The 23,530-nt window shown below is 42.7% G+C and overlaps 1 protein-coding gene across 1 annotated transcript in view; it reads right to left on the reverse strand.

Annotated features, from left to right (window-relative positions):
- The window catches only part of GRM7 (glutamate metabotropic receptor 7), a 637,127-nt gene that overhangs the window by 179,861 nt on the left and 433,736 nt on the right, over window positions 1-23,530 (reverse strand). Inside the window, exons 6-7 of the mRNA XM_087825010.1 lie at window positions 8,914-9,114; window positions 866-1,005 (exon numbers count right to left, since the gene is read on the reverse strand). Of these exons, the coding sequence (XP_087681136.1) occupies window positions 866-1,005; window positions 8,914-9,114 (341 nt within the window). The remainder of the gene's footprint in view (window positions 1-865; window positions 1,006-8,913; window positions 9,115-23,530) is intronic.

Genomic DNA, 23,530 nt, shown 5'->3' on the forward strand with positions numbered 1-23,530 from the left:
CCCCCAAGACATCAATTCCATATGCTAATCACAAGAAGTCTTGCTCTCAGAAATTTCCATAGCCCATGGTAAGGTGTAGACTGATAAAAGCTGCTGATAAAGACATAATTTCCACCTTTGGAAGAGACGTTAGAAGGAATGGGATAGGGCCTGTGATGGTTCATTCTATGCGTCCGCTTGACTGGACAATGGGCTGCCCAGATATTTGGTTCAGCGTAACTCTGGATATGCTTAACATCTCCTTCATCCTGAAGACCCCAGAGTTCTGCTGGTAGAAGCTTGTCCTCTATTCAGCAAGTTAAGTAAACCTAACCGTGTTTCACTTCAGATGAGCTCCTGATGGTCTCTGCCAGGTGGACTTTGACCTAACCTCGCACAAGGACGTGGCTGCTTACTCAAGGTCACATTTTACAGAGGGAGAGGTTATGGAAATGGCTAAAGCCGCAGTTACTCAGAGAGCCTCAAGAGAAAAAGTGACTCACAACAATGCATTAAAGGGAAAAAATACATACCACCAAATAGGAAGAAGGGAGGGAGGGAGATCTGACCAAGAGAAGGATCTTGTGAAAAGTATTAGCTAGTAACTTGATTGCTAAGCAACCCAAGTCTCAGATTCAATGAGACCATTCACATAAGTGCCGGAATAATGTCTGGTAGACACTCAACAGGCGCTTCCTATCACCGTCTGTATCATCGTGGACATCGTCACTGTCACTGTTACATATTCAGTCCCCGCCCATGACTGTTAACACGTTGCATGTTCGCTCATGTATGCACAAGCGGACACCATCATTTGCCTGTTGAGCAAGTTAACAGCCTGTTCATTCATCACATAAGCGAAGGAAGGGTGCTAAACAGGACTCACGTTGAGCTGAAGTTCATCTGTCCACTGCCCGATCAGACGGTAACCAGGGTTCGTGGTGTTTGTCATCTGGTACTGAAAGATGTCATACCGCCCGGGCGCATCTCCATTCTTGTTGAACATTACTGGGGTGCCCGCACTGCCTGCGGGGAGACAAGAAAGTGACCGAGTTTAGAGGTGAGCAAGATTCCTTCTATATCTTGCGCCACTGGTCATGGTCTAGAGACCCTCTAGTGACCCAGGTAGCTAGTACATAACCCCATTGTCCAACAGGTTCCCCCAAAATGGTCTTCGAGACTCATGGGCAAGTGGTACATCGCTATGGCCGACAGATGCTGTTTAGGAGGTGGGAAGACAACCTGCCTCCTTTTTTGAGCTGTTCTGTTTAACACTATTTCTTAATATTTTATTCTAATCTTTTTATTGAGAAGAATAAAAACAAAATAATTACTCTCTGGGCTACCTTAAGTTTATTGATATTAATTATATTTTAGCTTCCGCCCACCTAAATTGTGGTCAGTAAAGAATCATTTATAAAATAATAATACATCAACTTAAAAAGAGGCATGCTGGAGAATTAGGAAAAAAAAGCAAACACGTAAAAAAGTTCACTTAAAAGGTACTTGGATAGTGATTGCATTTATAAATATTTTTGGCTGATTATTTCAAAATTATGATATATGATAAACAGTCTAAAATGCTTACAGTGTGCCTGGTATGTGTTTAATCAGTAATAGTTTCTTTCCCAACCTCCCATTTGGATCTCAAGTCTTTAAAATGTTCATCTTAAGAGGAAACCAATTATTTCCTCCAGTTAGACACTGAAGTTTATTTTAAAAGGCTAATGAATTTGAGGGTATGTTAGAAAGATAGAAAAATAGAGAGAGAAAGAAAGAAAACGATACATATCTTTGAAAGTTGGACATGAGTGAAAAGTCCCTTAATATTAACCACATGGAGCAACTGGCAAACCACATACAGAGAATGAAACTTGTGAGTTTTGGCTAGTTTCAGCAATAGTTACAAAGAAATCACCGAAAGTTTGGTAACTGAGTACAATTTCCCTCCCTTGGGTCCCTTGGAAACAGGGTAGATATCAGTGGTCTCAGGGTGTGAGAACGATCTCTGCTCTGCCCTGAGGTTAACGCTGGATCAATATTCCTTGTACAAAACAATGCTCTATTTTCTGTCTTTTACAAGGAAGTTTACAGATAGTTTACAAGCCGAAATAGAACCACTGGGAACAGAAGTTCATTTTGCTATTTTGGGAGAGGAAGATGAAGCACTTCTGTGAATTCTGATTGTAAATTTAAGACTCATGGTGGCAGAGCTCGGCATCTGGTTAAAGGTCATTAGCCTCTGCAGAACTTGGGCCAGTGTGGCATTTACATTAATGATCTGGATGAAAGGAAAACAAAAGCATGTCAACTGGAGGGAGAGAGTATCCCTTAAACAGTGGAAAACGATGCCAGTGCTTAGGAAGTAGGTAAGATGGTGAAAGGGGCCCCTTACAAGTGATCACTCAACACAGGGAGTCAGAAAAAGGGTCCTGTAAGAGGCAGACAAAGTCGCAACCCTGTGCTGAAAGTTACACCCGCTGGAAGAGGGTTCGAAATTATGGGCAGACGCCGGGCCGGGCGTGCTCAGCGGTTGAGCATTGCCCTAGGATCCAGGAGATCGAGGTTCGATTCCCGGTCAGGGCACATGCCCGGGTTGCGGGCTTGATCCCCAATGACTCTCCCATCATTGATGTTTCTGTCTCTCTCTCCCTCTCCTTTCCTCTCTGAAATCAATAAAGATGTATTTTAAAAAAAAATTATCGGCAGAACACAAGGGCAGCTAAAGAACTCCACATCATCTTGCAATTGTCAGGCATAGGATTTTATGACATTTCTGGTATTAAAATGACCAAAAAAAAAAAATCAGAGTTGGGGTAGGCTGAAGAAGAGCTCCCCAAATACGTCCAAGTCCTAATCTCTCGAACATGTGTATGCTACCAAGCAGGGCAAAAGGGATGTTGCAGTGAAGAAGTTAAGGATCATGAGGTGGGTGACATTGTTCTGGATAATCTAGGTGGGTCCAGTATAATCATAATATAATAATCCTTATAAGCGAGAGGCAGCAGAAGTCAAAGAAGGAAGGAGATGTGAAGATGAAAACGAGGTGGGAGTGATACGCGGCAGGGGTCGCAGCCAGAGAGTGTAGGTGGCCTCGAGAAGCTAGAAAAGGCAAGACATTCTCCCCTTGAGGCTCCAGAAGGAACAGCCCCGCCTTCACCTTAAGTAAAGCCCAGTGAGATCTGCCTCAGACTTCCTTCAGAACTGCACAACTATAATAAATTTGTGCTGTTCAAGCCATTCCATTTATGGTTCTTTTTAAGGGCCTCCATAGGAAACTATACAGAGCTGGAGGACACACAACATTGAACCTCCTAATATTACAGATATAGTACTTAGGTTCAGAGAGGGGAACCTACCTGCCTCAGGGACACTCAGCTAATTAAACTGGAATTGTGTTTAGTAACTGGCTTTGGAATCTCCTAAAACAGGGGCGACCTACATTCAATTATTCAATCTCCCTCTACATCTGGTTGTCACTAGTGATATTTTTCTCATAGTGTTAGTAAGGATTAAATGCAGTTATACATATATATGTGTGTGTATATATAATATATATATGTGTGTGTATATATTATATATATATATATAATATACACACACACACACATATATATATAGTGCTTAGTTCCATTCCTTTTACATAATAAACTGCTCCATAGATGGTAATGATATTTTACAGTTTTTATTTTTATCAATGTTTTACTTGCTGATATCTCAGGACCAAAACACATGCCTTCAGATATCCAGACTTCCCAATGCACCCAAGCTGACTCTCCTAACAGGATCTAATTTCAATTTCCCTTCAGTGCATGCATGTTATTTTCTAAACAGCAGGCTAAAGCCCACTGTGAGAGGGGGCACTCATCTATGAAAGGTGTAGGTGTGGTCTCACCAGCAGGAGTCCGTGGCTGAATCAGTGCGGCCAAAGGCACCACATCAGTTTGATTCATCTACATTGTACCTACATGCTATCCCCTAGCCCACAAAGCCACCTGGTGTGTCCCAATGGGACCCCTGGAGCCCTCTCCCTATAGGAATCAACAGGAGACTTTCCAGTACAGAGAGAGAGAGAGAGAGAGAGAGAGAGAGAAATTAACAAAGACGTTTTTAATATTAGCTTTCTACTTTCAGCGAGCCTTCCAAGTATACAAGAAGAACAAACAAAATCCGCATTTTACATGCTATTAGCAAAAAGTAATCCTATCATTTTGCAGGAAGACATTAATATTCAGATACTCACCTTCCTTCTCTTTCACATTGGGTACTAGGTTTTATGTTGTGCTTTGCCGTGATTGCACACCTCGAGTCATTAAATAATTTGACTTGAGATTTTCCTAGTCTTTGACAGGAGAGTAGAATAGTGGAGGCCAGGGGCTCGCGAGCTAAATATTCATCAGAATGAGACACACTACCTAAGCGTTCTACCTTCCTACAGTCTTTGTTAGGAGAAATGACTCTTGTCCTGCCCTTTCCATCCTCATTAAAGTTCATGCTTTAAAAAGATTAAGACAGAAGAGCCGAACACTTTATCTAAGTGATGGCTTGTAATAGCATATGTGGCTTTGACCTTTCTGATGGATTCTATAAAGAAAATGGTTTATTGTTTCCAGTTATTTTTTCCCCAACACGTCTTTAACAGCATCCCTGAATTTCTTGAAAGAGAAAAGAGGGGGCTATGTTCAATGAAGTCTATCCAGGGGTAGGCAAAAGTAGGTTTACATAATATGAATAAATAATAAATAATTAGCCCTGGCCCAGTATTTCAGTTGGTTAGAGGGTCCATCCCCATACACCAAGACTGAGGGTTCAAACTCCGGTCAGGGCACATACAAGAAGCAACCAACGAATGCATAGATAGGTGGAAAACAAATCAATGTTTCTTTCTCTCAAATCAATCAATAAAATATTTTTAAAATATGATAATTAATAATAACACAAGAATAAACTCTGTGTTTCATGTACTCACAACTGTAAACCTACTTTTGCTCACCATTGAATTAAAACAAATGATCACAGCAGCCCAGACAAGAGAAAGAAGTTATCATAGGAGAAGTGATCACCTGCAGAAACGTCTACAGGTATCAGGGCTGGGATGCAGGTGCACTGATGTAAAGGACACAAGGCCGCTTGACAAGGTGGGACACTGAGAGGACATATGGCAGCACGTACTCAAGTCTGAAATCTCCTCTACTGGATCAGAGCATCTGAATAAAGTCCTTTCTTCCTGGGTAGAGAAGAATCTAGGATCTAGATTGCTCAAATGACCAAACAGTCCTCGGCATCAATGTATTTACAAGTCTCCTCTTCTCATTTTCCCACCCGAGGTACAGATTTCAGAAACACTGCACTGATTTGTGTCCCACTTATCAAGTGCTGCTCAGCAGACTCCTAAAACTCCATGCTCCAAACAATGACAACCCGTATTTTGCAATTTGGGCAGGGCTTGGGGACAGCACCTCTCTGGTACACTCATGTCAGCTGGGCAGCTTGAAGCCCACATGCCTCACAGTTGATGCCAGCTGTCAGCTGGGCCCTTAGCTGGGGCTATGGTCAGAACACCCCCATGTGGCCTGTCTTTCTGGCCTCTTGGCTGCCTCCCAACATGGTAGCTGTGTCTGCAATACGAAGTCCCAAGAGAATGAGGCAGAAGCCTATTAACCTGTGTGCCTTAGAAGTCACATGGTATCACTTCTGCATTAGTCACAGGCTCACTCAGGTTCAAGGGGAGAGAAGAGAGATTTCACCGCTTGATGAAGGAAAGCTAATCTCATGTTTCGAAAAGAGCACGAGCCCTGGCTGGGTGGATCAGTGGGTTGGAGGATTTTCCTGTAAATTAAAAGGTTGCAGGTTTGATTCCTGGTCAGGGCACACACCTAGGTTGTGGGTTCCATCCCTGGCCCGGGTGCATATGGGAGGTAACGGATTGATGTTTCTCCCTCACATCAATGTTTCTCTCTCTCTGTCCCTCCCTTTCTTCCTCTCTAAAAATCAATGAAAACATATCCTCTAATGAGGATTTAAAAAACAAAAAAAATACATGATATGTGTCATCTTTACAAAATATACTGCAATCCAGCTTGTCTTCTGGAAACCAGTAGATCTAGGTACAGACACATCTCAGATTGGACACATCATTATATGGCAATTCTCTAAGATTTTTGTATCCAAGGCAACAAATTTTTTCAATTTACACTTACAAGTATTGACATCTGGTTAGATGGGCCAACGGAGATATAACTAAATCAAATTTAGGCTCAGGCCACTGCATTCATTTGGGATGCAGAGAAAAACATGGCTCGAAGTGATGAAGATAAAATTAGTCATCTTTTCTCTTGGCGCATCATAAGAAGAGGTTAAGTGCTTGGTGAAGCTGTAGCAATACTTTCAGGGCATTCTATTATCGTTTCCCAAACTGATGCTTCGGTAAATATGAGGGTCAGAGTTATTAAACTGTGCTCTATTGGTCTGGAACAAAACTCCTAGTGGTACAGAAAATGTATTAAAGTAACAGAAGAGATCAATTAGGCTTATTGAAACCCCCCCCAAATCAAAATTCTATTAAAATATGCTAAAGAAAGGCTAAATTTTCCACAACAGACTGGAAAGAGACTTGGTTTCCAGACCTGTCTCTGGCATTTGCTACCTGTAAAATCTTTGACAAATATTTTCTCCTCTCTAGTATTTGATTTCTTTATAGAAAAATCAGGAAACCGAATGCATGAAAAATGTCAAGTTTCTTTTCATTAATAGTTGCTCACAAGTGACACAGAATCCGCTAATTAAATCTAGCACAGGCTCTGTGTTTTAGAAAAGTCTTGAGCTCAAGACTTTCCAAAAATCTTGACCGTCAACAAATGTCAGAGTGCCCCAGGAGCCAGAGGTCTCCTGGCTGTCCATATGGCAGAAAAAAATCCTCAGAGAAAAGGCGATGATGCTGACCACGGGGCAGGATTGCAATGATGATGGGGAGAAAGACAACTGATGCCGCCCGTGACCTCCCGGAGCAGAAGCAGGAACGAAGCAGGCAGCCCTGCCTGTCAGGCGCTCACGGGGAGCCTGCGGAGCCGGGTGCCTCAGGCACCAGCGTAGCATCGGCACCAACTACCGAGATGCGTGGTTTTGAATATGGATATTTCCGATTCTCAGTGAATCAGTTTCCTTACCTTTTTTAAAAAAGGGTACATAATTGTACCTGCACCATGTTGGTGTTCTAAATGTTAAATAAGCCAACACAGGTTGGTAGCACACTTTTTGGCACACAGCAGTCATTTTATACACACCGGTCCTATGTCTCATCGGGAGTTCAGCCTCTCTGGCTCATCAATGGACATGGCTGTTTTGACAAAAGGAGGTCTACACGCAGTGGAAGACGAATGAGGGAAGACTCACCGAGAACATTCTCGAAACTATAATTTTGGTCGCTCGTGTAGGAACGGTGATGCTCATTTACGAACCAGAATAGAGAGCCCAAAACTGACCCAGCTAATGTAATTTAGTATTTGATAAATAATGCAATTTACATGTGCTTGATTCTTGGAAAATTTGTTATATATTTTAGGAGATTCTGTAAGATCAGGAATAAACTACAAAAAAAAAAAAGATAATTTATAGTTAAACGACTTTCTGATTTTTAACATAGTCATTTTGTCTCCATCTAAACTAGAAAACTGTTGATCCCCAAATTGGATATGGCTCCTCTTCATCTAAATACTAGATAACTCCTGAAAAATTGATATAATACTGTGGGTTTAAATGGATTGTTATTTCTAAGCAGAGAAGCAAGAAGGTTTCCTTTAATCCTGATGTGACTATCTGAGCCAGGAAATTAATATTGCTTTAATACTATTTAAAACCCATCTGCACATTTTATTAGAATTTCTCCATTGTCTCACGAGCGTCCTTTTTCTGGTGTGGGATCAATTAATTTTCCCACATTGCATTTAATAGTAATGTCTCCTTAGTTTCCCCCAGTCTGGAATAATTCCTCCATCCATCCTTGTCACGATGTGAATACTTTTGAAGATTACTTGCCAGTTATTTTGTAAAGTGCCTGTCAATTTGCATTTGTCCCCTGTTTCTTGTGATTAGATTGAAGCTCTATAGTGTTGGCAATAAGACCTCAGAAGTGGTGTTGTAACCTTGCCCCATGTTAAGGTCGTCTAAGTCCCTGTCTGGGGCACCCACGTCTGAGGGCAGGAGATGTCTCAGCTCAGGGGAGGGGAGAGCGAATCTGCCCTTCTTCTGCCTTCTGGGTCCATTCAGGCTCTGGGGGTGTTGGATGAAGCCCACCCCCCCGGGAAAGCCCTCTGCTTCCCTCAGTTCACCCAGTCAAATGCTAATCTCTTCCAGAAACACCCTCGTAGACACACCCAGAAATACTGCTTCACCAGCTGTCTGGGCATTACTTTGCCCAGTCAGGTTGACTCATAAAATTAAGCACCACAAAGTATAAAAGAAAATTCAATACAGTCATAAATAAACCTGACTATATTACTAAGTAAAAACAGAGCCACACTGAAGAGGGTGAGGAAGAAAAAAGTGAATGCCAAGTAATTTTTGAAGACAGTATTTGAGTAAATACTCTAAGACAATACAAAAATAACTGTATATAGTGTACAGTAACTAATAAAGGTGTGTGTCTTCTCCCAGTTCTGGATTTATATTCCCTGAGGAAGAATTTGACTTCATATAAAAAACAATTTTAAGGGAAGGACGACAAACTATACCCCTTAAATATTCATTCATTCATTCATTCATTCATTCATTCATTCATTCATTCACTCACTCATTCACATATTGATTCAATCCTTTGAAATTACATGATCAACAAGGTTTTGACACACACTCAAGAGTAAATAATCATCCGATATGTAACTTAGGAGGCGGAATGCCAAGAAAGGACTCCTAAAAGCAGGATGTTTGGAGACTCACCGTTGAAGTTAACGTTGCGGATGTACTTCAGCAGCTTCTTGCCCCCGGCTTGCTCCATCTCCGGGCAGACGCCCCGGTAGTCAGCACAGAGATCCTTGTTCATGTGATGCAGGGCATGCGCCATGGCGTAGACCGCGTCAATCACGAACTGGACCTTCCCCTCCTGCTCATAGTTGGAATCTTTTCCAATTCTCTCCTGCCCTGCACATGAAAACCACACACACACAAAGGCCAGGGTTGAGCAGAGCGCCTACATTTGTATTTACTTTCAGCTACGCCTAAAGCAAACGCTGTTTTGAGGAACACAGTGCAAGCCACCTCGCCACACGAGATGACCCTGTTAGGCAGGTTCTAGTAGTTGACCCTGGCGCATGTCGCACTGACCTTTCCCATTAGTGTTAGACAAACTTTAGAAGCAGCCAGTACACCCTCCAAAACACAGTGGCCTCACAGAACGGGGGGATCACGGGGTTAGAAGCTGGGCTGCCACATTCAAATGTGCAAAGCTCGCCTACTCTAGAAAGGTGAGGGGCCCAAAGGAAGGTGATGGAAACAAACGGAATTCCACACCAAACTCATTATGTTCCTCGCCTCCTGCGTTGCCTGTCACAGTTATTGGTGTTTCTGGGAACTCAGATGCTTGGGCTAGAAAACCTCGTGCATTTTTCATTGTCCCGTCTCTTCCCCCCACTCCGCGCGCACGCACATGGAGCTGAGGAGCAGCCGAGTTCCGCCAGCTCTGCCCGGGGAACACGGAACAGCTTCGGCCACGCCGCCAAAGCCCTGCTGGGCCCCTGCGATAGGAAGGGCTCCTGACAGTTCCACATTCGTAGACTTCTTTACCAGAGAATTTTCCAGAGCATTTACTATTATAAAAAAAGTATAATTTCCTAGATGAAAATTCAGAATGTCCCACATTTACTTGAATTTTATTTTTCCTTTTTGGAGCGCACGTCACTCTCTCATATGGCAGACACCTTGCATTGTCTGTCTCTCCGATTTAAATACCAACCAGTCTATGCTCACTGCTTGTCCTTTGACCTCAGCCTTCCGGCGTGTTCAGAACAGGATCCTTCGTAAAGATAAAATTCCTCATGACTTCCTACTGCTACTTCCAATTCAAATCCAGGACTACAGGGTATTCTCTAACCTCAACCCTCACATACTCTACCTCCCTTCTTTCATGAAAAAAATCTTCATTCTTAATACACCATTATGATTATTTACTCACTTTATTCCATAGTATGCAGGAAACATTTTTAGAATAACAGTCACGTCTAACAAATAGTCTAAAACTTGTAATGTAATGAGCACCCTTGTGCAAATGTGTGCTGTTCAGTTTTTGTCTGAATACAGGGTGTCCTCCCAAAATGTATAGACACTTTGAATAATTATGAAAGTAGTGTTTATTAAAATACATTTCATTTTCAAAATGTAATAGAAATCAGCTGTTCAAGTGTATATACATTTTTGGGGGACAACCTATATTTTGATACTAGATTCTGGGAAGTGGGGTTTCTTTGTTAAAAGGTAAATTCATATGTATTTCCGCTAACTGGCAAATTCCCTTTTAATGGGTTTGCACCGTCTTGCTTTCCCACAAGTCAAAGATGAGGGTAAGAATTTCCCTACCACCTCACCACCCAAGTATACTGGCAAACTTGGATTTTCATCAGTCAGATATCTGAAAAATGCTACCAGTGTATTTTTAATTGCATTTTTATTATTTTAGGGGAAGTTGAATATCTCCGCTAAAAAAAAAAATTCTATTTCTTTTTCTGCAGTCTGTAAACTAGCCAGCTGTTGCAAAAAGTTGGTCATGTCCTTCTCTTTTAAAAAGCTTTTTATTAATTCAACATATTAACTCCTTGAGATGAAGTTGTAACTATTTTTCCCAGTTTGTCATTTTTCTTTAACTTTAGCTATATCTTTTTAAAATAAAATTATATTAGGTTAAAACTTGTTCTTCTAAAAAACATTCATCAGTTTCTTTTTTTCTTACTGCTCCTGAACTTTCAATCATGGCTGGAAAAAATGTCCCCAATCTCAGAGTAAAGAAGATCCATGCTGTCTTCTAGAACTTGTATTTTTAAAAGTTGTATCTTCAACCCACTTAAAATGTATTCTGGTGTGCAGTATGGGAAATGAATAAATGTATCTTTTTCCATATAGCTATTCAGTTATAACACTTAACAGTTTATCTTCTCTCACTGATTTGAAGTGCTGCCTTTATAATATACTAAATGTCCATGTAATTTGGTGCATTTCAGTAGTTTAAAAAGCTGTTGCATTGTTTGGTTTGTCTATTAATGTACCAATACTAGAGTTTCATTTATAAAGGTTTTATAACATATTTTAATAACTGGTAATTTAAGCTTCTCTCCCACCATAACTATTCATTTTTTCCAAATTTTCCTGGTTATTTGTCTTTATTTTCTGAAATAAACTTTATCAACAATTTCTCTAGCTTGAGAAAGAAAAAAAAATGGATGGTGCATTAATTGGGTTTATGTTGTATTTATAAACTTAGCCAGAACAGAAATCTTTATGAAGTTGAATCTTCTTATCCGTGTCTTTCCATTTGCTCAGGCTTAGCTTTGCTTCCTTAAGTAGGAAGTTATTTCAGTTATTCTCACATAGGTTTGAGTATTTCTTGGGACGTTAGCCTAGGTATGACGTTTATTTTTGCTAACATAAGTACGATCTTTTTTTGCTTTGTATCTTCTCACTGGTCCTTGTTTGTATAAATAAAAGCTATTCTTTGTTTTCTTGTGGTTGGTTTATTATTTTTCAACTATCACAAAAGATTTCAAATATAGTGCAAAGCTGTGAACCCACCATCCAGACTCTCACATTAACATTTTACTATACTTATTTTACAAGGCAATTCATTTTCCAATATTCATTTTAAAACCTGCTACTTTACAAATTTCTCTTATGATTTATAGTACTTAAAAGAGGCAATCTTGAAGGCATTATGACCACTATAAAATATACACTATGAAATGGTTTCAGACTAATAATTCAGGAGAGCAATTTCTAAACTGCATTCATAAAGACATTCATCCCAGAAAGAATGCCTTGAAGAATAATTGCAATATTTTAAATAATGAACTGTTTTATTATTTGTGAAACACTGCTGGCTTTCTCCCTCTCTTGGAGAGTCACGAGGTGCCTTAGCATATTCAAGGCTCTAAAACTTAGGGGATTTGTGCTTGGGGCCACCAGGACTGGAAAAATGTACCCTTATATCAAGAAAATCATAATTGGGCAGTTCATGAAAAAAATAATAACTTTGCTTCCCCTACTGTGGCAGACACAGCTGTTTGCCCCTTCAGAGCCTTTGCTTACTCCCTCACCCCCTGCCCTTGGTCCCCTAGCGGGACTCTGGGTCTCTAGGTATTGGCGGCCTGCTGCAGGAGTGAGAGGCTCTAGGCCTCTCTGGAGCCTCACAGAGTCAATTCTGACTTGTGCAAGCCAATCCGATTTCCTCCCCAAGGGCTAACTTAGGAACAGGCATGCTGCACAATTCTAGCCAAGGAGATGGAAGAGAGGAGTTTACTGGGAAAGCCTGAAAAAGTTTATTTGCTCTTAAAAGTAGATGGACTCGATGGCATCAAAAGAAACCCCCCCCAGCAGTTGCTCTAGTCACTTTGTGTCCTGAGGAAACCACACAGCATAAAAATGACAGGATGCAAATGCATCACAGATATGAAGATACAACTGAGCTGTGAGTCCAAATATTGTCCACGTTTATCTGAACCCTACGCTTCTTATCCATACACCACTTTACAGCATCCTAAGGGACCAGCATTAAGCATGACCCACCCCCACCCTCACCCCCACTCCCACCCCAAAGTCAGAAGTGAAATGCAGTTTCAAAGGCGGTGATTGTGCTGCGAGGATGGGGGTGGTGAGAGGATATAGGGGAGGTACCTAGTGATGGAAAAATAAAACTAAATACAATTAAATACATGTATGTGTGTATGTATATTAACACAGACTGAAGTAGGGGGAAAAGCATTTTGCTTGAATTCTCAGTGACTAGCTCATTCGTTGGATCTTTCGGATTAACTGAGGTGCCCTCACATTCTTTCCTTGGACAAAGGTCATCCTTTTCATCACGTTTCTCAGGAACAAGCCTGAGGTTTGGGGACAATGAGGTGAACTCGGAAGCACTGTACTTTACTTCGGCACACAAGGAGGCCCCCCTTTTGACGTCTCCCTATTGTCTGCTCCATTGCTCTTTTCACCCAGAGAGCCCCCTTCTTAACCTCCTGCTGAACACACTGCCAGCTGAGCTACAGGAGAACAACCCATAAACTCACTGCCATCGGCTGGGGAGGATTTCCCCGGGAAAGACCCGCTTCCTTTGCAGTTTTAACACACTGCTTTCCCAGAATATACGCCTTAGTCCATATGCATAAGACAACTATGGGGGGGAGGCATAGAATATGCAAGAAAATGTGGATTTGAAGTTATTAATATACATATTTCAATGGGGAAACCTGAAGGAGAGAGGGTGGGAGGTAGTCAGGAAGCACAGGAATGAGGTTTGCAGATGCTGACTTGAAAACATACCAGCACGGCCCGGCAGGTGTGGACTGGCCCAGTGCTTACCATCTGTTCCCAAGGAGGGAAAATGTGTGATTTTTACTTGGATTTCATATATTAATCGAAGCTGAGTGCTTCGGAAAGACCTCTGTGAAATTATGCATGCTTGTGCTGACTGTGCTTTTAAACCTTGCATTCAACTAATTTTCTTTTTGTGAATATAAAGCCTCAGTCTTAAGTATTTCTTGAGGCTGAAGTCCTGAGTGTTACTGTATGTAATTAACTAAGATATTAATGCTTGGATCTATTGCCAATGACAAATACCCCTAATCAACAGGCAAAGGATATGTCATAAGGGATTGAAGACAGAGCCAGGGCATATTTTGGTTGTGACAAAACTGCTAGATTCTGGGTAAAGAGGAAGCCGGGCCAGCAGGGTGGACATCCGGAGTGCTAGAGAATGTGGCAGGGTTCTGGAAAATGCTACGGTCACCAGGCAAGCCTTATTAAGATGCTACTGCAGTCCCTCCCATAATTTAAAAATAAGTAAGTTTACTGCATAACTTTTCCCCCTCATGGGTATACATTTCTCTTTATAAGAGGAACATTAATAGCAAAATAAGATTCTGTGTTTACAGAAGTTTACTTTGTCGCCATTTTTTATAGTGACCGCATTTATAGAACCTCAGAGTAGAAACCCATGGCCTGCAAGGAGCATGAGGAGAAGGGACGTCAGAAGGTCTGGGAAGAGTCAAGGAGCCTGCAGCGTTGCCGGGCCTCTGTTTATGGATGAGGCACGTGTGCGCGCACATTTCCCGTGCTCCAGGCTCTGGGCTAAGAACTTCGCATAACTTAATTTTTAACCCTCACAGCACTCTCTTGGGTAAGTACTATTGTTTTTTCCACTGACCACCCATTTCGGGCCTCTCTACACATTATAGACAATCAGGTAAATTGTTCCTTTCAGGTCTGCACCTGGAAAGTGATAACTGGGATTTTTTCCACTTCGATTCCTTTTATCTTCAACATAAGTTTAGAGCCCAAAATCATGACAAAATTCACGCTAGCCATGATTTTTACTTCGTCGTATACCAGCCGCAAGGAGAAAGTAGATGGTTACTTCCCTGACCTCTCTTCCAGTGGAAAAGTTAAAACCCAGAAAAATCAGCCAAAGGCTGGCAGAAGAACAAAGAAAACAGGGCAGAAATGCCAGGTGACTTACCAACGGGGCCCCCACCTCAGCGATTTTCAGCCTTTTCAATCTCATGGCGCACACAAGCTAATTGCTAAAATTCTGCGGCACAGCGAAAAACATATTCTCTATTTTGCCAGTCTAACAAAAAATAGGTATAATTTTGATTCATTTGCACTGGATGGTTATTGTTGTGTTGGTGGTGTCATATTTTTATTGGACAATCTAAGAAAAAAAGAGCTCAGTGCCCCGACTAGTCAGCTATTGCATGTTTTAAAAATTCTTGCAGCACACCGGTTGAAAATAGCTGCTCTACCTTGATGACCAAAATTTAGTTGCAATTGAACCCTTAACAACCTAATGTTCTGCAGTGGATACACATTGACTACTCTGTTATAAATTCAAAAATAGTTTTACCAAGGGAGCGAAACAATGTCTAGCCACAGGCCCTCATTTCTAGCCATTTTCTACCTGGAGAGCTACTTAATAGTTACTTACCACTGAGTTTTCTTCTGCTCTTCCATTTTCAGTTTCCAGGTTAAGTGCCAGTGAGGACAATAGGCAGAGTACACGGGGCCGTGGTGGGGTCGGTTTCGTACAATGCAGAGGGCGCTGGACTGAAAGGGGGGAATGTCTTAGGCCCAGTGTTCCCGCCTCCCCCAGAAGGGTGGAGGGAGTCCTGAGACTCGACCAAGGCCAAAGGCGGCCGCCAGCCAGCGGGCAATGCCAGCCAGCTCAACAGAGGTAAGAGCAGTGCTTCTGAAACCCGCAGGAAAACTTGCTCTGGCAAACAAGAGAGAGATGTGCTTTCTTAAAGGAGGGCATAGATTCAGTTTCAATTTCCCACAGATTTTCTCCCCTCCGATTCCTTACGCTAACTTTCTGCTTGTCCAGTGTTGGCTGCTGCTTCCCTGCAAACTGTAAAGTCATCGGTGAAGCATTCTTTCCAGAACTGACTTAGTAAATAAAAATGTAATAAAGATTAAATAAAAACAATACTGCTATAGATGCCTATCCTCTTAACCCAGGCTTCAGCCAAAACCCCTTGAAAATGGGGGTGTGGCCTCTGAAGTTCTGTTTAGGCCCTTCCAGGAGTTGTATCCAGCCGCAACTTTCAGAATATTAATGAAACAATTTATTCCAAATGCTTCGAGATGCCAGATGTAGTAATGTGCCTGTGCGATCAGCAAATGGCTGCTATAGCCATGAGCTGAAAGGCTGGAGGGAATTTTATAGTGAAAGGACCAAGTCAAGAGCTCTAGAGCCCTTGCCTAGTCTTTTCCTTTCTTCTGTTTCTCGCCTGCTTCAATTCTCCTCCTTTTGCTTAGGACATTAGCAAGTAACTTAATTTAGAAAATTGAGACAGAAAGAGAGAGATGGAGGGAGAGAGAGGGGGACCTGAACCTGATCAAGCCTCTGGGTCTATGGACTAATTTACAGGAAATACAGAAAATAGAGAGACATGCAAATCAACATTTTGGAGATGCAAACAGCGAAACCCAAAAGTGAGAAATTCTACAGAAATAGTAATAAGCTGTTTTCTTTAACAAATAATTGGCAAGAATAAAAATAAAAAGGAGCATTTTTAGATTAAGAAAGACTTAGATATATCAAAAAATGTTGTGTACGCACTTTGTTTAGATCCACATGTGAACAGACCAACAGCATAAACATATTTGTGAGGAAAGTCAGAGACTATCTGGTAATAATTCGCCACTGCTGGTTTCGTGTGTGTGTGTGTGAATATTTTTAAGAACACTTATCTCTTAGAGATGCACACTACAGTATTTAAAAAAAATAAATGTTGATGTTTACTTTAAATTGGCCAGTAGAGAGAGAAAACCCTGTGGGCCGTATGTGAAAAGAAATTGGCCATATATTGAATACTCTGTGGTTCATTGATGGGTCCATGGGGATTCATCATACTGTTCTCTTGGCTTTTGTGTTTGTTTGAAAGATCACATGATGCTAATGAAAATAAAACAAGGAGGATGCAGATAAGAAAAATGGAAAAAAACAAATAAAAAGAAGAATATTGGGATGAAGATGCAGGGAAACAGGCAGGAAGACAGTAGAGGGGATGCAGTTGCATTTAAGAGACACCTGCTGTGCACCTGACACCCTAATCTAGGCGAGTGATACAGGCACAAACACGGAAGGAACCCTTTCAGGCTCTCACATGTCGCGGCTGTGGGAAAGCAGAGCTTCCACCTCTCACCCCCGGTCTGACAGTCATTCTGCTCCTCAGGCACGTGCGGAGGGGCGCACGCATGGCACATGCCACGGCACGCGGGCGGGGCCTCCCGACTCCCACGGCCGGCCTACCGTCCCTCCCTGGAGCAAGGTGGGCATGTCGTGGGGGTGGAATGGTTTCACCTCTCTGGCACTAGGACTCTTTGCCTCCTGACACACAGAGAAAAGGTAAAAGGGAACTCATCGCACTGGAGGGTTTGAAAGGACTTCTCAGAACCATCAGTCCAGTGAAAGCTCATAGAAAAAGAAAAAGCCATCGGTTAGCTGCATTGAGCTGCATATCTAGTTGCAGTGACTGCGAAGGAGGGTAGGAGATATACCTCATGTATATGCTGAGTTCCCCGAGGCAAGTCTCGGTCTTCAACACTGCTCTGTGCCCAGAACCCAAAACAGGGCCTGGGATAGAGTGGACATCCAGTAACTGAGTGTTTAATGAAGGATGAAAGAAGGAATGAATGGCTTGGAAAGGGAAATAAAGTAACGAGCAAGTAGCTTCCGTAAAAGCGTAGAAAAGAAAGGTTACAATTCTTCACCCTGGGTGGCTGATGGCTGAGATGGAGAGTTTAATTCAGGTGATCAGATAATTGTAGGCTGAGATTGAGAGAAAATAGCCACACACCAAACCCTGATATTTGGGACCATTTTCTTCAACTGGGTTCTTATGTGGCTAAAGGCTCTATTTATTGCCTCCACTGGTTTCCACTAAGTTATTCAAGTTATGGTGAAAAGAATATTCTGTTACCTTTTTTTTAAAGTCAAGATTCATTTTACACTAAAACATACAGATGAATGCATACCTCTTCACCTATACTTTTGACCATTTAGTCACGATCACTCAAAAAATAAAATAGTTTCCTTCATATTGAGCCCTACCAATTCATAACTGATGAGAGATGGTGTCCCTGTGATTCTCAAATAAGAGTTTCTGAAGACTCTGCACTTCTTAGAATGTCACTTTCCACCTGTGTTAAATATAGAACAGCTCTCCTGACAGGGAAAGATTCTTAACTCCTAACCAGAAGGCTGAAGCTGACAGTTCACTAGTCAGAACACACTTGGTAATTTGCCTGTAGAGCAAGTAGCCACAGCCTGTTACCTGTGGAAGAAAAGTAACTAAGTGGTATTGGAGTGGAACCCTCCACAGAACAGTACAGAAGAAGGTTCTTGATGCAAAAACCTCAAAATCCAGACCTAGTTTAGGTATGAATGAATTGGGGAAAGGTCCTTCCATCTCTCCTGTAATTAGCTCAACCGTTGCACAAGAGTTTGCTGCGTGGGGGCTGGGAGCAGACAAACCTGGATTGAAAGTCTGCCTCTGCGAGCATTATGCCTGTGACTAAAGGGAAGTTATATAACCTCTCTAAACTTGTTTCTTCATCTATAAAAAAAAAAAAAAGTAGTCATTATGAAAGAGAAACATAATATTCCCCATGTGGCTAGAGATTATATCGCTTGCAGTGCCTCCAAGCACACAGTCAGGAACAGGCTACCAAAACCAAGGTCAGAGTGGACCTAACCACTGCCGGGACTGACAGTTTAGCCCGTAAGCTTCACTTCCACAGTGCATCTGAATCTTCATAGGCTCAAGCGATCACCCTCCTCCAGACCGTTCTCGGAACTAAATCCTTCGCGCCTCCCATGCAAGCCTCCCAGGACACTGCCCACCACCAATTCTTTTATGTTCATAAATCCTTTGACGGGGCTTCTCTCTAGAACTCCTAATCCACATCGATCACTCCTCAATCTAACCTTATCCCAGTTTTCAAATACTTCCTTGACTTAGCTAGAACACTGATTTTCCTGAGAACACTGCTTAACTCTGTGGCTCAGTTAAGGGGACCTACTTCTTTCCTTGCATGACCCATGTAAGTCAGTGCCCTTCTTACTCCCCAATACAATTTGCATCCTCTAATTTATTGTTCCTCTTGTAAAACACTGCTCCATTGAGTTTTACCCCTGCAGGCCTTGACTCATTTGTCAAGAGCTGTAAAGGATCTAAGGTTTCACCATTCCTGTACGCCTGCAAGTTATCCTGCCACAGGTTCATGGAAATTGGCAGGAGACAAGAGACTCGTGGGTCCGAGACAAGGGCTTTATTTCTCACAGAAATAGTGGGAGTCAGAGCACCAGCATTTTCAGGCTTTGGTTCCCCAACCCCCAGTTCGCACTGGGTGACAGGAAGATGACCAATGGGCCATTCTACAGGAGAGGAACCTAGGGCTTAGGGAACCTGGTCTTTTATACTGACAGTAAGCATGCTGTGAAGAGAGACACCACCTCTATTTTCCAAGGTGGTTTGCTCTATAAACATCCTTGAAAAGACAGTAGTGTCTGTGCTCACATGACATGCAGAAACCTGAGAGACCCATGGAAAATTTCCTTCCAACAGTATTCACTCTTCTCATTACAAAGCAATCTCCGGGTTTCAGACCCATATTTCCTTATTGCTCACATGTACTATTTCCTGGGCAATCCTATTCATTCATAGGATGCTAGCATCTACTAACAAGTCTACATTTTGTTCCTCCACCACAGACTTCTGACTTGTAGACATAGACACTGAATTGCCATCACCTTTCTAGACAGATGTTTTAATGGTATATTGAACTAAACATGTCTGAAATTAAATTCTTGCCCTTCCCACTTTGCAGATCTTGTCTAAATCCATGAAGATGACGCCTGCACTGGACAGGGTCTCCCCAGATCCACTCATCACCTTTCTCTATGCCCGAAGCTCACTTTGACAGACAGAAACGAAGAACTCTCTTGACTTTTGATATGCAGTTGGTTTGGCCAATGGGAGTCACTGGCAGGAGACCGGAGGCCAGGAGGATGGTTTGGTCTTGTTTACTGGTCTGGCTCTCTCCTCCTCAGATAGTCACTCTTCGCAGATATTCCACCAAGACATTGGTACCCTCCCCCCTCAGGCCCCTGGGTGCACATTTAGTGTGGGAGAGATCATGGTTCTCTGTGTTACGAGGCCAGAGGTGATGCTCTATCCTATGCTGCCTTAAGTAACTGCTCTGACACCTTTGCAGGTTGTCTCTTTATGAAACACTCTTTAAATATTTCCAGATTAAAACACAAGAGTAAAACAAACTCAAAATAAAAATCTTAAGTGTAAAAAAATCACAAAAAGCTAAACTTTGTGTTCATTTAGATTTGCTTCCACCTACTTGTTTGCAGGATGAAACAGTGTCATTTAAGAAAGAACCGAATAAACACGGACTGTTTTATTATTGTTATTACTATGGTTTTAGCCCTGCACCTAATTTCTTCCTCATAGCATATAAAATACAGCAATTCTTCAGTTATGAGAATAACAGTAATCAGTAGAGGGAGGGAAGGACACCGTCACAGCTGGGGGGCTGACACATCCCCTAGTCCTCTGTTCCTGTGAATTTTCCTTTTTTTGCAGGAAGGAATGGCTAATATATTACAGTTCATTGGATTCGGGGATTTCCACATTTTTACTTAAAATGGAACACTTGTCAACTCAAAGAAGTGCAGAACTTGCTGTTTTCTTTTTGTGTCTTGTAAAAATCAACATACTGGGCTTAGGAGCGATTTAATATGTGCAGCCCAATAAATCCTACAAAGCCCCCGATTTAACCCATTGGCCGAGGTTCTGAGTGAGAGATTCTGCTTCAGCGCCTGCAAGTGCAGCATCCTGGGCCCCTGAGGAAATCACAGGCAGCCCCTCTTCTCCCAATTGGATCAACTGCGAGGAATGTTTCATGCAAAGTTGATTTTTGTTTTAAGCATGGGAAGTAAAATTAATTTCTCAGCAACTCCTTGTGAAGCCCCTGCTCAATGCCTGGCCTGAGCTAGGCCTGGGCACGTGGAGAGAGGCAGAAGCCTGGTGGCCCCGAGCGTGCAGCTGAGAACCGGAGGGAGGCGTTCGCCGAGCACGCACGCTAACGGGACAGCATCCCGGCCAGAGGCAAGTGCGCAGCAAGGCACCTGCCCCAGGTCAAGGTGACGCATCAGCAGAGACTCTCCAAAAGAGGTGGCTCTGAGACGTGAACAGTGAATGACTGTCAGTCAAAAGCTGTGTGGAGGAAAGGGAATTCCAGGCAGAGGGAACAGCACATGCTGGGCCCTATGGGAGAGAGCGCCCAGGTGTCTTTACAGAAAGGGGTAAGAGATGAGAGCCCTAGAAGTGTGAGGACCCCTGCCAGAGGGGGCCCTAGGGACCATGCTGAGAGATTCAGTCTTCTTTGTTTAAGCAGGTATTGAAGCAGGATAGTGAGAAGCTAGGACAATACCTGGGCAAGAGGAAAGGGGAAACTGAGACAAGAAAATTAAACAGGGCCAAGCTGTTTGGGCAGCTTGCAGCCAGCTTATGGATTGCAAGGCCCTGTCTCACCTGACCAAGACACTTGAGAGCAAATGGTTTATACTCTCCTAACCAGAGAAGACATAGCTTAAATCACCCTGGCCTGGGGAAACAGAGCAGAGACCCAATTTATGCCATTTGTGCCAGCTAAACCCAAGGACAAATGAAGTTGGGGAACAAATAACACAACTATTAAAGCCAGACAGACCTACGATAACAGTAAAACAGGCCAAGAATAACCCAAACTCCCCTATTCACTCATTTTAATGCATAAGCATATTAAAAATGCAACTGGAAAGCTGATGAATATTCTACTGAAACCCTCCCCTAAAATTCTCACATGCAGGAAAAAAAAGGGGGGCAGGGTTATAAAAAGCCCTTAGGACAAAGACTCAATGCAGCTCTCTCTAGAGCATGCCCATGCCATTTCCCGGGCATGAACTTTTTATTTCTTCCCCAAGTCTAAGGGTCCCCACAGGACTTGCAACCAGGGGAGCAGTGGGCAGCAGCGGCTGGACCGACACTCACTCCCGGATCCTGTCTCCAAGGCCCTGCTACTCTGACTTCCCAGTGAGCTAAAGCAGCCCCACCCAGGCTCACTTCTTTCCTCTGACATTTCTAGGGAGCCAAAGCAGAGCACCACCGAGGCTCCTCCCTGTTGCCTCTTCTACCCCAATTTCTTCCTTTGTCTCGCTGTCCCCAGCATTAATAAACATACTCTCAAACCCATCTGGACTCCTGTTACAAAATCTTTCCTGCACGGAGTCAAGAACCCACACACTACAGGCTGGCCTGAGGCAGGGCCGGCCCCTGTCCGGTAACACTGTGACCATTAAAATGTCTTAAATATAGAGGGTAACACAATTCGCTCTGTGTGCTAAAAATACCACCAATTTAGGTTTTGAAAAGTTCTTGAAACTCAATAACACTTCTGCAATCTCACCATTTGTCTGAGGAAAGAGAGAATCTATTGAAATACATAGTCTGTGCTAGAGGCGTGATTTATGTAGTAGTCACCTTAACAGCCAGGCTGTCAGGCATTAGAAGTCCAATAATTATTTATCCCAACGATTTCTGTACACTTGTGTTCACATCAAGGGAACTGCTCCAGCTTGGCTCTTAGCATAGTTTCCTTTTTATACTTTGGTGTTTCTTTTTAAATTGAATTCTAAAGTGTAACCTTTTGTTACAAACTTATCTGAAACTTGCGAGTGACAGTCGCATTTTTCTCAAATGAAAAGGCAAGAGCATCCTGCAATTCAACATTTCTCTTCCTTAGTAAATTGGCCGCCTCTGCCAGCACATGGGACCACTTGGGTAGCTCAGCTTATAACCGCTCCTCCAAATTGGCAAGCTCTTCCTTAGAGGTGTTAGTTTGTACTGCCTGGGTTTCTCACCGGGTTAGTCCCGACTGTTGGCTTAGATAAGGCTGCAGGCATGTTTATTTGCCCCGTCCTAAAATGACAGTCCCATGGGATGAAAAACAGCCAGAAAATATTATAGCTGTGGCTGCAACTCCCTGTTGTACAACTATGCTGCCTGTGAGAGGAGGTGTTTGAATCCCGTGTCTTTTCTCCTTCTACAAGCTACCAGCTTTTCATCAATTTAGCAAAGTTTGAGGGTAAATGGAAAATATTGCCCTATTTTGAGTTTAGGAGAGAAAAAAAGAAATGAGGTCAATTCTCTTGTTCGCTGCAGCTGTTGATAAGTGAGGACCAAAGAATCAATGTAGGATCATTATCAATTATGTGGCTGAGTGTCACGACGTGAGGGGACTGCTATAGAAATGAAAGCGTGAAGTTTCCTCCAAACGAGAAAGGGCCTATTCACATTCGGTTTTCTAAGCGTCTCGGAAGGCAACCAAGCGTCAGAGGAAAAGAGCACAGGGAGAAATCGGCAGTGTTTATCATTTGGACCATTCATCTGAGTCACGATTTCCTCATCTGTACAATGGAAATAATAACCCCTCATGGACAGCCGGGGCTGTTGTGATAATCCCTGCTGACTGCTTTCCTAGAATAATTCTCTACTGTTGTTTTCCAGCTCAGCCTCTCGTTTCTTTCGCAGCACGAATCACAATTTGTAATTATTTATCTTCCTTTGGTTTTCTCACTGCCTCCCATGCTGGAATGTAAGTTCCCTCCAAGCAAAAACCTTGTCTGTGCCTCACGTCCAGTACAGGCCCTGGCCCAGCTGGCCAACCACATTTGGTAAGCGCCACAGTGAGTGACAGAGCCATGAGCAAATGAAGGCCTGCTCTTAGTTAATGGGTTTATAGT

Source organism: Miniopterus natalensis, chromosome 15 (genome assembly GCF_054644295.1).
Source record: "Miniopterus natalensis isolate mMinNat1 chromosome 15, mMinNat1.hap1, whole genome shotgun sequence".
NCBI lineage: Eukaryota > Metazoa > Chordata > Mammalia > Chiroptera > Miniopteridae > Miniopterus > Miniopterus natalensis.